The following is a 13,659-nucleotide window of genomic DNA, read 5'->3' as shown; positions in this document are numbered from 1 at the left end:
TATCAGTCATTAACAAAAATCTTCCTTTTTACGACCTGTAGTCCCTTAATTTGAGATAGAATCGGCGGATGGAGCAGAGCATTTACTGGCCCGATGCCCTTCCTGACACCCTGCAGAGTTGGCAGCAGATATTTTTTGTTTGGCCCTACAGGATAAAAATCAGAGAACGATAGTACACAATTTAGCATTCCTTAATGCATCTTTGCCTGTCTCATCCACTTACCCTCTGTTCCAGCACTGAAATGCCTTGCTAACTTAGTTTTTTTTAAAAAAAAAAATTGCTGTGCCCTTATATTTATTCCCTCCACCCCATCCTGAGGAAGGTTAAGCTGAGGGTGACCAGCCCAAAGTCACTAATGAAACTTCTGTGAGTGAAGTGGATCCAGAAGATGAATGGCACTATTTAACCAGTGCACCACATTGGCTTGCTTTCTATGGAGATTCTCAGTCATCCAATCATGGTTGTCCCAAAGGTGCTTTTCAAAAAGCAGCTGGACTTAGTTTTTTTCAGTTCTGAAGAAGCTTCTTGGATGAGAAGTGAAACGATTTCAAGGAAAAAACCTCCAATTGGAAAACCACATTTAGGACACTCTGGCTTTCGCAAAAGCTCACAACAATGCCCCCAACTTTTATGCCAGCTTACTTCTGAGCTGGTCTAAGTTGAAGTATTTACCCACTGAGTAACAAAGCAATCTCCTCAGAACACTTAATTTGCCATGGAAGAGTCTGGGAAGCTCAGCCACCTCCAGGTTGTCCTGGACTGACTGCAGGACTGCCCCCTCTCATTTCCCCAAGGGGCTCTGCTTTAACTGCTGGAGAAGATACAGCCTCACTAAGCTACCTTGAGAGTCCATGACACTTCTTCATATTGCTAACCTGTGCAGCTATATCCCACCGAGTAATCCCTGTTGCCCTAGGTCTGTGATGGTGAACCTATGGGATGCATGCCCAAAGTGGCATGTAGAGCCATGTTGCCTGACATGTGCAGTCACCCGTTCCTCTTCCAAGCTTCTGGTGTGCATGTGCGTGCAATGATCGGCTGGCCTTCGTGCGTGCGGCATTGCCAGAAACTGGAAGATCTGGACGGTCTTCCAGTGTGAGCATGCCAGCAGACTGTCATATGCGCATGTGTGCCGGTAACCGGAATACTAGCTGGCCAGCACACATGCACGCATCGAAAAACAAGTTCATTTTCCGGCGAGCGCATGCCCCTTGGGCAGGTCGTCTTCCGGGTTGTGGCCCAGCCGAGCATGTGTGCACACGCTCCCTTTTTGGCACTCTGTGCCAAAAAGGTTCGCCATCAATGCCCTAGGTCAGTGATGATTAATCTTTTTGCCATCGCATGCCAAAAGCAGGGGGAATGTGAGGAGGGGTTGTGCTTGCATGTGCCCTCCCCCCATGCATGCGTGTGCGACCCCCCTGCCCTCTCCCCCTTGCTTTTGGCCCGTGATGACATGGTGGACCCATTTTGTGCCCTCTTCAGACTCCAGAGGCTTTTTAGGAGCCTGGGGAGGGCGAAAATGGCCTCCTCCCCCGCCATGGACCCTCCAGAGGTGGGAAATAGTCCGTCTTCCAACTTCCGGTTTATGTGTTGGGCCGTTTTTGCCGTCTGGAGGCTTCCTCCGGAGGGAGAAAAATGGCCCAATGCGCAAACCAGAAGTCCGTTTCCGACTCTCGCTTTGTGTATTGGTTTTTTTGTGAAAACGGCCAAAAATGAAGGCCAAAATCTGACAGGGCAATGTCTTGAGTGCCTTAAGAAATGGCTCTGCATGCCACATGTGCCATAGATTCACCATCACGGCCATAGCTCTTCCTCCTCTCCACAAAGCACGGCTCCTTTGCGTGCCATGCGTCGATTTAAAGCCATGGTGACCAAGTGGTTAGAGAATGTGGCTAGAATGCAGGGTAGCCTGCTAATTTTGCTGACGGCCTGCATTTCAATTCTCACTGGCTCAAGGTGAGAAGCCTTCCATCCTTCCGAGGTGAGTAAAGTGAGGACTGATTGTTGGAGACAATACAGGTAGTCTTCAACTTACAACAGTTCATTCAGTGACCCGTCAAAATTACAAAGGCAATGAAAAAAGTGACGTAACTATTTTTCAGATATGATCTTTGCAGCATCCCCATGACCATGTGATCAAAATTCAGATGCTTGGCAATTGGTTCATATTTATGATGGTCGTAGTGTGCCAGCGTCATGTGTTCACTTACTGTGACCGTGTGACAAAGTCAATGGGGAAGTCAGATTCACTTAATAACTGTTGATAAGTTATTAACTGCAGCGATTCACTTAATAACTGAGGCAAGAAAGGTCGTAAAATAGGGCATAACACACTGAACAAATGTGTCACTTAACAGCAATTTTTGCCTCAATTGTGGTGGTAAGTTGAGGACTACCTCCACCCTGACTAAACCCCTTAGAGGGGCTGTAAAGCAGGTGAAGCGGTATAAGTCTAAGTGCTTTCCTTATTTAGAAGCAAGCAAAAATCATGGCGGCAGTCCCCCCCCCCCTTTTTTTTTTTCCTGGAGATGTGGAGAAAAGTCCGACAATGCATTGCACTACAAAGGATCTATCCTTCGCTTTGCAGGGTCGCTTTGTTTTCATTCCTTCATTGCTGCATTTATAAGCCGCCTTTTCTGTCCAAAGGCGGACGATGCGGATGCCTCTTCATTTTAATCTCGCAACAATAGCAACAAGCTGTTTGGTTCGAAAGACTCTAAGTTTCCCGAAGACTGCAGTCCCGGTGCCCCGCCATCTCCCACCCCCTATAATTACATTTTTGGTCTCCCAAACTGTGCATGTTTGCTTGGCTTGGGAGAAGCTTTGCTACGCTTAAGCTTCTGGCGCCCAGCTCGCTTCCCAAACCGAAGTCCGGTTGAGGATTTGGAGGTCAGAAGAAAAGCTTGCGAGGATCTTCGGTCTGCTCCCCCTTCAACGACCGGCCGAGGCGCTTCCACTCTCCCACCGAAGCTATTTCGAGCAAGGTCAGGTCAAAAGCGACGAAATATCTCCTCCCCGGAACTGGAGGCTGGAGCCGAGGCGGGAAACGGCCAGGCCTATTGGCGAGCGGAAGACAAGGAGGTGGAGCCGCAGTCGGCCGAGCCAGCCCGCCGCTCCTCCACTCCGGGTACCCGGGAAGCCGCCGTAGCTCATGGAGGGCTGGGCTAGGAGCTCGCTATGGGGGGCAAGGCGGCTGTGGGCTCCCCACGCCCACATGACGCGAAGCCGGGTGGTCTGTGGGCGCCCCTTGAATCTCTGGGCGTCACCTGGTGAGTCCAAGACCTTTTTCCTCGCCTCTTAAGCTGAGTGGCCCGGCCTCGGCGGGGTAACTGCGTGGGGATTTGGGGTTGTTGTTGGCCTTTAAATTCTGAAGATTTTTCGGAGGAGGAGGATGAGAAAAACCCCTTCGACGAGTCTCTGGCAGCCTTTGCCGAGTTTACCGCCACCCTTGGGGGGATTAGAGTGCTGATCTTCGGCCTGTCTTAAAAGCATCAGGTGGGAAGGCTGTGCGAGGTATATGGAGTTAGGCGGTGATCTGTTTGTCTGTCTATGGGCGCTGGGCTTTAAAATTGAAAGAAATCTTTCTCTCCCCCACTCCCCACTTTAACAAATCGGACATAAACTGCATCTGATGCATTTCTGCCTAATTGCTGCTTGTTTGTCTGCTTCTGAGCCATTGTATTCCTAGGTGAAACTTATGCAGATCCATTGGCATTTGCAGACCCTCTTCTTACATATCGTTGTATTGGTTAAAAATATATTATTTCACAATTATTTCTCATGCTGAATTATAAGACTGATCATAATATACAGAATGTGGCATTTTGGGATGTGATGTCAGACTGGAATAAAATTTGCACAAATTTGCACAACTTTCTTTTTTAGTTGCAGCCATAGACAGGTAAAAATAAAACAACTGTCATAACAGAATTAAATTCTTACAAGCTAGCAATGGTGACACAAAGAATATAGACAATTGTTCCATTTTCAAATTAAGAAAAAGGTCCTTACTTGTAAACATGGTCAGTCAGTCCAAATACTTCTGAAGAATATTTGGACTGACTAGCCATGTTTATCATTACTAGCAGGTAAGAATTTAATCCAAGTATTGACTGACTTTTAGACCTCATATAATCCTGGGATTAATGTCTTCGGGCAAAGCTAAATCTTGACAGAGCAGAGTCCTATTTATCTTGCTCAGTCAGTGGTAGAGATACATACCAGTAATAAATGAAATAGATTAAGAGAGATAAATAAGTTTGCCTTTTGATATGTCTTTTTACACCATTAATCTGTACATCATTAGTTGATTAATTTTGTACATATACCTACCTACATACTTAGATATGTATATAATACATTTGTAGATAAATAAATAATTTTATTTAATATTAATAATTTTAATATTAGAAGTGAGGGTGAGTGAGGTGGAACTTGACCAAGAATGCTAAACACTATAGAAACAAACATGTATTTGTGACATTAGGTATAATGTCATATTTCTCGATTGTTCAGTTTTTGTTCAAAAATGAATTTAAAATGTAAAGTAAAAATAAAATTGGAATGCATATGAAGCAATGCCTTAAGTATTAAGATAATCACTTCACAGTGCACATATGTAATTCTGATATTTCCTGCATCCAGTATTCTATAAATGGAATTCCATTCACTCTCCTGTCCCCCCCACCTCTCTCTATATATTCTGTAAACATCTCTGCAGATCTCAGGGATGAATGGAAAATTGGGGAAACGAGGAATCGGGTTTGCTAATGGATTTTAGTCAACCAATACTTATTATTGGAATTAGTCTGTGCTCACAAACAAATTTATTATGGCATTAACAAATGTGCCCTTAATAATATGTTTCCTATAATAACTCTTTGGAAAACCTGTAAGTTAAAAGTATTACTTTTTATCAGATAATCGCAGAAGTCAACTTCATCAAATATTTCAAGAAACCTTTTCTATTAAAGTTCAGTTAAGTGATGGTGAACTTGTAAATTTGACTAAAGTGAGAAACAAAATGTAAGTATAGTATTTTGATTTACTGGTAATTATTATTTTTATGGAAAATGTGCTTCATAATAAATTACATTTGTAAGAACATTCTAATAAGAATGGCAATTCAAGTGTACATATGTAGGAAATTATAGTGGACTAAACGAAAGCCCTCTGGATGCACTGGGACTTCCAATTTTGGTCACCATGATGTAAAAAAGATGTTGGAACTCCAAAAAGAGTGCAGAGAAGAGCAACAAAGATGATTAAGGGATTGGAGGCTAAAACATATAAAAAACGGTTACAAGAATTGGATATGTCTAGTTTAATGAAAAGGATTAGAACTGACATGATAGCAGTGTTCTAATATCTAAGGGTCTGGCAAAAAGAAGAGGGGGTGAACCTATTCTCCAAAGCATCTGCGGGCAGGACAAGAAGCAATGAATGGAAACTAATTAAAGAGAGAACTGACCTAGAACTAAGAAGAAATTTCCTGACAGTTAGAACAATCACTAAAACAATTTGTTTCCAGAAGTTGTGGTGCGCCATCACTGGAGGTTTTAAAGAAGAGATTGGAAAAACATTTGCCTGAAATGGTATGAGGTTTCCTGCTTGATCAGGGGATTGAACTAGAAGACTTCCAAGGTCCCTCCCAATTCTTCTTCTTCTGCTAACTTGAACTTTCACTTCTTCCAACAAGCCAAGCATCACACTAGATAAAGAACATTATTTCCCCAGCATACGGCTTATAGCAGTGATGGCTAAGCAGTGGTGGCTATTAGAAAGAGAAGCTTTTATTTTGCTGTTTCAATTCTCTCATTCATATTTTTATATATTAGTGTTGTGTTGTCCTAAAATAAAAGCCCCAAATGTCTCCGCATTTTCTCAGAAATCACTTTCATGCCTAGAATGAACATTGGTTCCTGCTGCAATCTAAATTTATCTACTTCTTCCACTTTTTGAATAGAATGAAAATTATAGTATTGATATTATAGTATTGAAAATTATATACCTGTATGGGTTTGACAAATCCATGTTTTCCGTAAACAAAGTTACTTCTTGTTGCACTTTTCAATCATTTTTGCTAATTGTGTTTGTCCTGATGAAACTTTTGTTTAGAAAATTTACAGGCCAACCATACAGCACTTGGCAAACAGTAGATCCAGAAGAACTTAGAAGATTCCAACGGCTGGCACACAAGTGGTGGAATGAGGATGGAGAATATGCAGCCTTGCATTCTATGAATGATATTAGAGTTCCTTTTATTAGGTAAATTTTTAAAATACGTTGATATTTTCAAGCTCTTGCCAGAAATTTGATATTAGTAAGAATTATCAACTTTTGAAGCTGAATCATAGCCTTAGTTGCTACTATTTAGTTAAAGCTTGTGTGGATCCCAAAACTAAAGTATAATGGATAGAAAATGTCTACACATCCCTGTTAAAATGCCAGTTTTTTGAGATGTAAAAAAAAAAACCAGACCAAAATAAATCACTTCAGAATTTTTCCCCCACCTGTAAAATAATGTAAGCTGTACAATTCAATTGAAAAACAAATTTTGAAAATTTTGTAGGAGAATTTTTTTTAAAAAATCTTACATTTACATAGTAGCATAAATGTGCACACCCTTAAACTAATACTTTGTTGAAGGACCTTTTGATTTTATGACAGCATTCAGTCTACCAGTATGGCACATCTTGCCTTAAGAATCTTTGCCTATTCTTCCTTGCACAAGTGCTCCAAATCTGTCAGATTGTGAGGGCATCTCCTGTGTCCACCCCATACATTTTCAATTGGATTCAAGTCCGGACTCCCTTTGTTGGTTTCGATGTATGATTTGAGTACTTTGAGTAGTGTTGAAGGTGTTGAAGGTGAATTTCTTCTTTCTCTTCAGCATTTTAGCAGAGTCTGTAGGTTTTGTGCCAAAATTGACTGAGTGGAACTGTTCCTAATTCCCTCCATCTTGACTAAAGCCCTAGTTCCAGCTGAACAAAGCAGCCCTGAAGCCAGTGATGGGTTCCTATCGGTTTGGACCAGTTTGGCCGAACCGGTAGTGATTTGGAACTGAAACCGGCAGCGACCCAGGCCTGCCATGCCCTTGAACTGGTTCCCCAGGTGCCGCCATCTTGTTTTTCAGTTCTGTGCATGTGCAGAACGATTTTAATTGCACTTCGCATGCGCGCACAATGTGCATCAAGCGTGTGTGCCCACAAAGCACACACAGATGAGCGAACCAGCAGTAGTCCCTGCCGAAACCCACCCCTGCCTGAAGCATAATGCTGCCATCATCATATTTCATTGTGGATATGGTTTATTTTTTGGTGATGCAGAGTGTTCTTTTTGCATCAAACATACTTTTTGGAATTATGGCCGTTCAACCTGATGTCTTCAGACCATAACACATTTTCCCACAAGCTTTTCTCACATTTGATGTAGGTTTTTGCAAAATGTAGCTGGGCTTGGATGTTTTTCTTTGTAAGAAAAGACTTCTGTCTTGCACCCTACCTCACAGCTCATACATACAAAGACTTTGGGAGATTGTTGTCCCATGTAATGCACAATCAGTATTTGTCAGAAATTTCTGCAGCTCCTTTGATGTTGCTGTAGACCTTTTGGCAGCCTCTTAGATAAGATTTCTTCTTTTTCATCAATTTTGGAGGGACACCCAGTTCTTGGTAATGTCACTGTTGTGCCATCTTTTCTTCATTTGTTGATGACTATCTTCACTGTGTTCTATGGTATATCCAATACTTTGGAAAGCTTTTTGTACTCTTCTCTGACTGATATCTTCCAACAATGATATTGTATTGATGCTTTGTAAGCTCACTTTAATTGATGGCAGGTGTGTACTGATTACTATTTAATATCAGTTTGAGTGTGATTGGTTAATCCTGAACACAGCCACATCCCTACTTATAAGATGGTGTGCATACATATGCAACCATGTTACTGTGTTTTTATTTAACCTTGAAATATTTGTTTGTTTTTAAATGAATTGTGTAGCATATATGTTATATGAAAGGTGGAAACAATTCTGAAGTGATATATCTTGGTCTATTTTTTTTTTATATCTCAAAAACCTGCCATTTAGGAGGGATGCGTAGATTTTATATCCACTGTATGATTAATGGTAAATTAAACAAGTAGTACAGTTTTCTATATATGTCAATACATGAGAAATCAGTCCCTGAATTACCATCACCATTTGCAAGATGGTGACAATATTAATTAGACAATATTTTAATCAGTTACAGTACATTTTTCTGAGTAAATGTTGCTTCTGGAGGTATGCGGTGGTAAAAATAGCATATGTTGAAAACAAAGGTGTTGATAATAAATTGATTTTTCTCTTTATGGCACTTTGAAAGAATAAAATGTTGCAGTTGTGGTAATATGCAAGTGTCTTGTTTTTTTGTTTTAACTGAATCATATTTGTTTTCTATTTTGTGTAAGAGATACTATATTGAATCTGAAAAATGAGCATGAGCTAGGAAGCCCACTCTTTAACATGAAGATCCTAGACGTTGGCTGTGGTGGTGGACTACTTTCTGAGGTAGCAATTGTACATTTGATGATGATGAATGTCCTTCTGCCTTTAATTAATAGGAGGAAACGCCAAGCTTTTAAATATTTTTTATTTCTTTAAAAACCTTATTTAGTTAAAGTTAACTCTCCTTGAAACCACAAAGACACTTGCTTTCAGCATCATGAAAATTGCTATTATATTTTATCCAGATTAGGTAGCTAGTAAGAAACAGGCTACACATTTTATATTGCCATTTAGCACAGGAAACCTGACCCTTACCAGCCAGCAAAACACTTCATCAGGGGCTGGGTAGCTGGTTTCACCATTGCTGATTATAGAGGGAACTCCACCATCTGCAGTAGGTTATTAAGATAGAAACTAAGAAGGGAGAGATCAGGGTTGGTGTACACTTATCTTCCCTATTGGTTTGCAAATGTGAACTTACATGCGCATAGGCTTCCGCCTATGTGGGTTTGGTGAAAAAAGAGCCTAAATGGGATGCCATAGAGCTGGGGCAGATGGGTGAGGCCACCCGCAATTTCCGCTACCGTTTTGGGTGAACCGGTCCAAACTGTTAGAATACTACCTCTAGAGAGTATATGGCAAATGCAAGGGGATTTAATATGCCTGTGCTTGTGAAGATGTGCCAGCATTAGAATGACTCTATACAACCTGTGTGATTCCTAACTCAGAAATTGTGCATCTCTTGGCTATGATAGAATGTTTTCCAAACACTACAGCATGGAATGTTGGCTTTAAATCTTTCTGCTTTATTGAAACTTCCACCACATTTACCATTATTCCATGAGTGATATTAAATTTCAGTTTTGGGGAGATGTCCCTTTTCCCTCCCTAAACCTTTAAAAATGATATTAGTATACTTTAATACTGTAATTTCAATTTAATTATAATTATATATGTCTCATTTAATCAATTACAAAATAAGAGGCAGAATTAGTCTAAGCCAAAGGAAAATGTAACTGTTAACAGGTCTAAGAAACATTTTTTTTTTGGGGGGGGGGGGATCGTGCCAACATTTTAGGAATACCCAACTTGAGGCTAATTAATGAAAAAGTTCTATAATGCAATATTAGGATTCATATTTTATTAGTGCAATATTTATTTTTAGAGGGCAAGGAAACATGAGCATTAAGCTTAAGTAACTTTAGATATATTTGTCAATGATATGGAGACTTCTTCATAGTTTAATACAGGATAAAATGATATATTTATGGTATTAGCCCCTTGCTAGACTGGGAGCTTCAGTTACTGGAATTGATCCTTTGGAAGACAGCATCCGGACAGCAGAACTGCATAAATCATATGATCCAGCCCTTACCGAAAGGATTCAGTACAGAGCCTGTGCACTGGAGGATATTGTGGAAGAGGGATCAGAAAAATTTGACATAGTTGTTGCCTCTGAAGTAGTAGAACATGTGGCTGACGTTGAAAAGATCATCGAATGCTTTGGAAAAGTATTAAAAGTAAGTTTTAAAATGGTAAAATAGATCTCAGTGCTATACTTTCTTTTTACTATAAAGATCTTTTTCTTTTCTTTTTTTGCATTTATGTTTTTTTCATTTTAGTGGCTCGTTGCTCTAAGGTAAAATTTAGCTCATAATATATTCTGATTATCTAGACTGAATGCAATCAGGAGTGTTCCCTTATCTAAATAGTGAATACATATGAATTTTATTATTTTATTTTGTACAGTACTCACTTTTTTCAGCTACATGACTTTTTTTTCAGTAGAGTCCTTTTATCCATATGCAGATGTCATTGACTTAAACTTTTTGTATTAACTTTTTTTAACCAAATCTTGTAATTATATTCTTTATATGTTTTTTATTGATAGTTGTATAAATAACCAAGTTGCAAATTGGCTTTTGTTTTACATTAGCCCGAAGGTTCCCTCTTTATTACCACAATAAACAAAACTCAACTGTCCTATATTCTTGGCATTATCGTTGCTGAAAAGTTACTGGGTATTGTTCCGGATGGCACTCATGACTGGGAGAAATTCATATCACCTGAAGAGTTAGAGCGTCTTCTGGAATCAAGTAGGTATTATGTTTCAAGGAGGAAAGCAATCATGTGGCATCCTTTAAATATAACTACTTGTTGACTTTGAGTTATCTGTAACAAAGATGTTGTGTAAAGAAAACACACTTCGGTCAGATGATTTTGAAAAATGAAAAGTTAATACTCTGGTAGTGCATCTTTGCTCAACCTAGTCTCTTCCAGATCAACCAATTCATTGTTAGCACTACTGGTTGAGAATTCAGGGAGTTGAAGTCATAAGACATCTGGAGAATTCCAAGTTGACGGATAGTGTAACAACAATCTGGTGCCTTCCTGATAAGTTGATCTGTAACTTTTATCTTTACTGATTCATAGGAGACTTGAATAAAGCTGATTATTTTAGAGAGGAGATTAAAAAAAATGTTCCTTTGGCATGAACCTGTTTTTCAAAGGGATATTTCATTCCATGTTAAAATTCTCTGATTAAATACTTTGCAATTTTAACATCAGCTTAACTGCTACTACTACTATTTCTGCTGCTGCTGCTGCTGCTGCTGTTGCTGCTACTACTACTACTACTACTACTACTACTACTACTACTACTACTACTACTACTTTTTATATATATATTCCCCATTGTGTTCATGTTTGTGTTTTCATAATCCCTTCCTCTTCAATTTCTTCATTCTTCAGTGGGAGGAGGGGAGAATAAAAAAAGTCAACATGCAAGAGATTGTTTTCAGAAATTGCTTGGGTCCCGTGTCCCCCTTCCCCTGGTACCCCAGGGTGGAGAGATTGGAGAGGAAGGGATTATAAAAAAGTAAGACATTCAATGGAGAATAGTGTTCCATGGTGCACTTGGGAATTCCTGTTTGCATAGTGTACTTGGGACTCCCAGCACCAGCACATTGCTTTCAATGTGTTTTCCCCACTGTCTGTTTACTTTCTCTCTTGCCAATTTATATGAATACAAACATTAGTTCCCCTCCTGCTCTACCCAAATGCCAGTGTGATCACTCCAAAGGAGAGGGAGTCAGTTTGGAAGCAGAAAAAAGCCAGATGTGTAAAACTGATTAGTCTTTATCATGTTCAAGCTGACTATCACGGCAGGACAGCTGAGCTTCCCAAAGGGTGGAGGAGTTGAGAAAAGGAAAGCACAGCCATGGTCACATGGTTTCCCACTTAGTGACCTCTTCACTTAACAGAGCTGCTGGTTCCAATTGTACTCGATAAACGAGGATTACCTATGGTAATTTCACCATTGTGTCAGAATTATATTTCAAGAGCTTGGAGGCATTCAGTATAAACGATAGCATTCTAAACAATAAATTGTCTTCAATCTGTCCCCTTTCTTTTCCTTATCTGCAGATGGTTTTTCAGTTAAGATGGTGAAAGGCATGTTATACAACCCCCTTTTTGGATCCTGGAGTTGGACTGAAAACACTAGCATTAACTATGCACTCCATGCAATTAAATCAAGCATGCAAGAACAACTGGATCTGAAGGAAGCCTCTACAGAGCATCAACAAGCAGAAGCTAACATCAGAACTGCTAGCTAAGACAAAGTCCATAGTTGCTACAGAAGCACAGAAGAAGATGTGATAAATAGCTATAATAAAGGGGCAATCAACCTTGTTTTCAAAGTGTTGGCTAAAGGATTTGCTGCCATCTCAGCATACATGGTAGAGGAATTATTGTTCATAGTATCAGATATTTGTGGATAAACATTCTGTGCAACATGCTGGAAGTCTGAAACAATTGTCAGAATGATTGCTCTTAAGACTTTAGAATTATTGGCTTTTATTGACTTTTGTAAAATCATTACTCAAATTCAACAGGTGGCCTGTTTTTAAATGTAAAATCATATACATCGCTAACTTGGTTTTTTTTCTTCCTTGAGCATGATGTTACAGCTCTAAAGAAAGAGAGGCCAAATTCTATGTAAAGACCAATTTTTTTGAGCCTAGAATTCATAACTGGAAGTTCCAAGTTAGCCATTTATTCAGATACTATAGGGCACAGGTGTCAAGCTCAATGCGTCATGTTGCTATCATGTGATATAGTGTGATTTTTTTTCTTTTTGTGAAGCTGGAATAGGCGTGGCCTGCACATGACTCATCCAGCCCGTGGGCTGCCAGTTTGACGCCCCTGCTATAGGACCACCAAATCAAATTCAAAAATTCAGATGATCACTAGAAGGCAGAAAAATCATTCAAAAAGGTTAACTCTTTGCTGCCTTCTAGTGGCTATTTGGAATTTGAAGCCCAAATCTGGTAATGCTAATTGCCAAGCTTCATCTGCCCTTTCCATCCCCCCCCCCAAAAAACTCCTTTAATTAAAAAAAGAGTGACATTGAAATGCTACAGAAAGCATCTTGTCCCTACCATCATCTTTATTTCTAAAAATGCAGTGGGAACCAAACATGTTTCATGCACTTATGTAGTAATAAAAATAGCGGATAGTTGTAGACATCTACTCAGAAAAAAAGAACTGAAATAAATAGCGGTAGTAGAGAATCTCCTTTGTGTGCGGGGAGATAAACGGGTGGCCTGCTAATTTGGTGCTTTATTGCTCAGTTCATATGTATATATGTATGGATTTGTGGATAAATCTCACAAAAGTCAGTTGCAGAAATGCCCATGGCAGGTTGTTGAGGTTTAAAATGTATGCGCCGCCCGGAACTCTTTAGGGACAAATTGTGACTAGCTAGTACATTGATACAATGATTTTAAAACAGGTTTTATTAAATAAATAAAATTGAAGTTCACATATCATGTAAGGCAAAGTAGAAAGATCACATGGTTTAGTGTGATGTACGAGTCTGATTCTGTTACAGCTTTGCTTCATGACGCTGATGCACATAAAGAGCCTAAATATGTTCTTTGATGTAGAAAAGCAGAACAAAGTAGTGTGAATTGTCTATTGGGAATATAAATCCTTCATATTTTTTCTTCCCTTCACAGAGATTTTCTAGGTGTTAGAAAGTAATCTTCACTTTTTCTATATCTGCTATATGGTGGAAGGTAGTAACGGAGTGTTAAATGAGGAAATTTGGGGTGGTAGGAGGGGAGGAAGTGATCATAACTGGCGGAAGATGATGATAGCTTGCTTC

The 13,659-nt window shown here is 39.7% G+C and overlaps 1 protein-coding gene across 1 annotated transcript; it reads left to right on the top strand.

Moving 5' to 3' along the window:
- The first annotated feature begins 3,080 nt into the window (after positions 1 to 3,080).
- Positions 3,081 to 13,321, top strand: COQ3 (coenzyme Q3, methyltransferase). The gene is made up of 7 exons (XM_032216171.1): positions 3,081 to 3,270; positions 4,921 to 5,026; positions 6,119 to 6,268; positions 8,453 to 8,552; positions 9,767 to 10,009; positions 10,426 to 10,585; positions 11,916 to 13,321. Exons 1-7 carry the CDS (start codon positions 3,153 to 3,155, stop codon positions 12,104 to 12,106), a joined length of 1,068 nt encoding a protein of 355 aa, XP_032072062.1. The 5' UTR covers positions 3,081 to 3,152; the 3' UTR covers positions 12,107 to 13,321.
- The last annotated feature ends 338 nt before the right edge of the window (positions 13,322 to 13,659 follow it).

This window comes from Thamnophis elegans, chromosome 4, assembly GCF_009769535.1.
Source record: "Thamnophis elegans isolate rThaEle1 chromosome 4, rThaEle1.pri, whole genome shotgun sequence".
NCBI classification, from domain to species: domain Eukaryota; kingdom Metazoa; phylum Chordata; class Lepidosauria; order Squamata; family Colubridae; genus Thamnophis; species Thamnophis elegans.
Note: the sequence above shows the minus strand (reverse complement) of the source record. Positions and strands in the feature narration are given on the sequence as shown.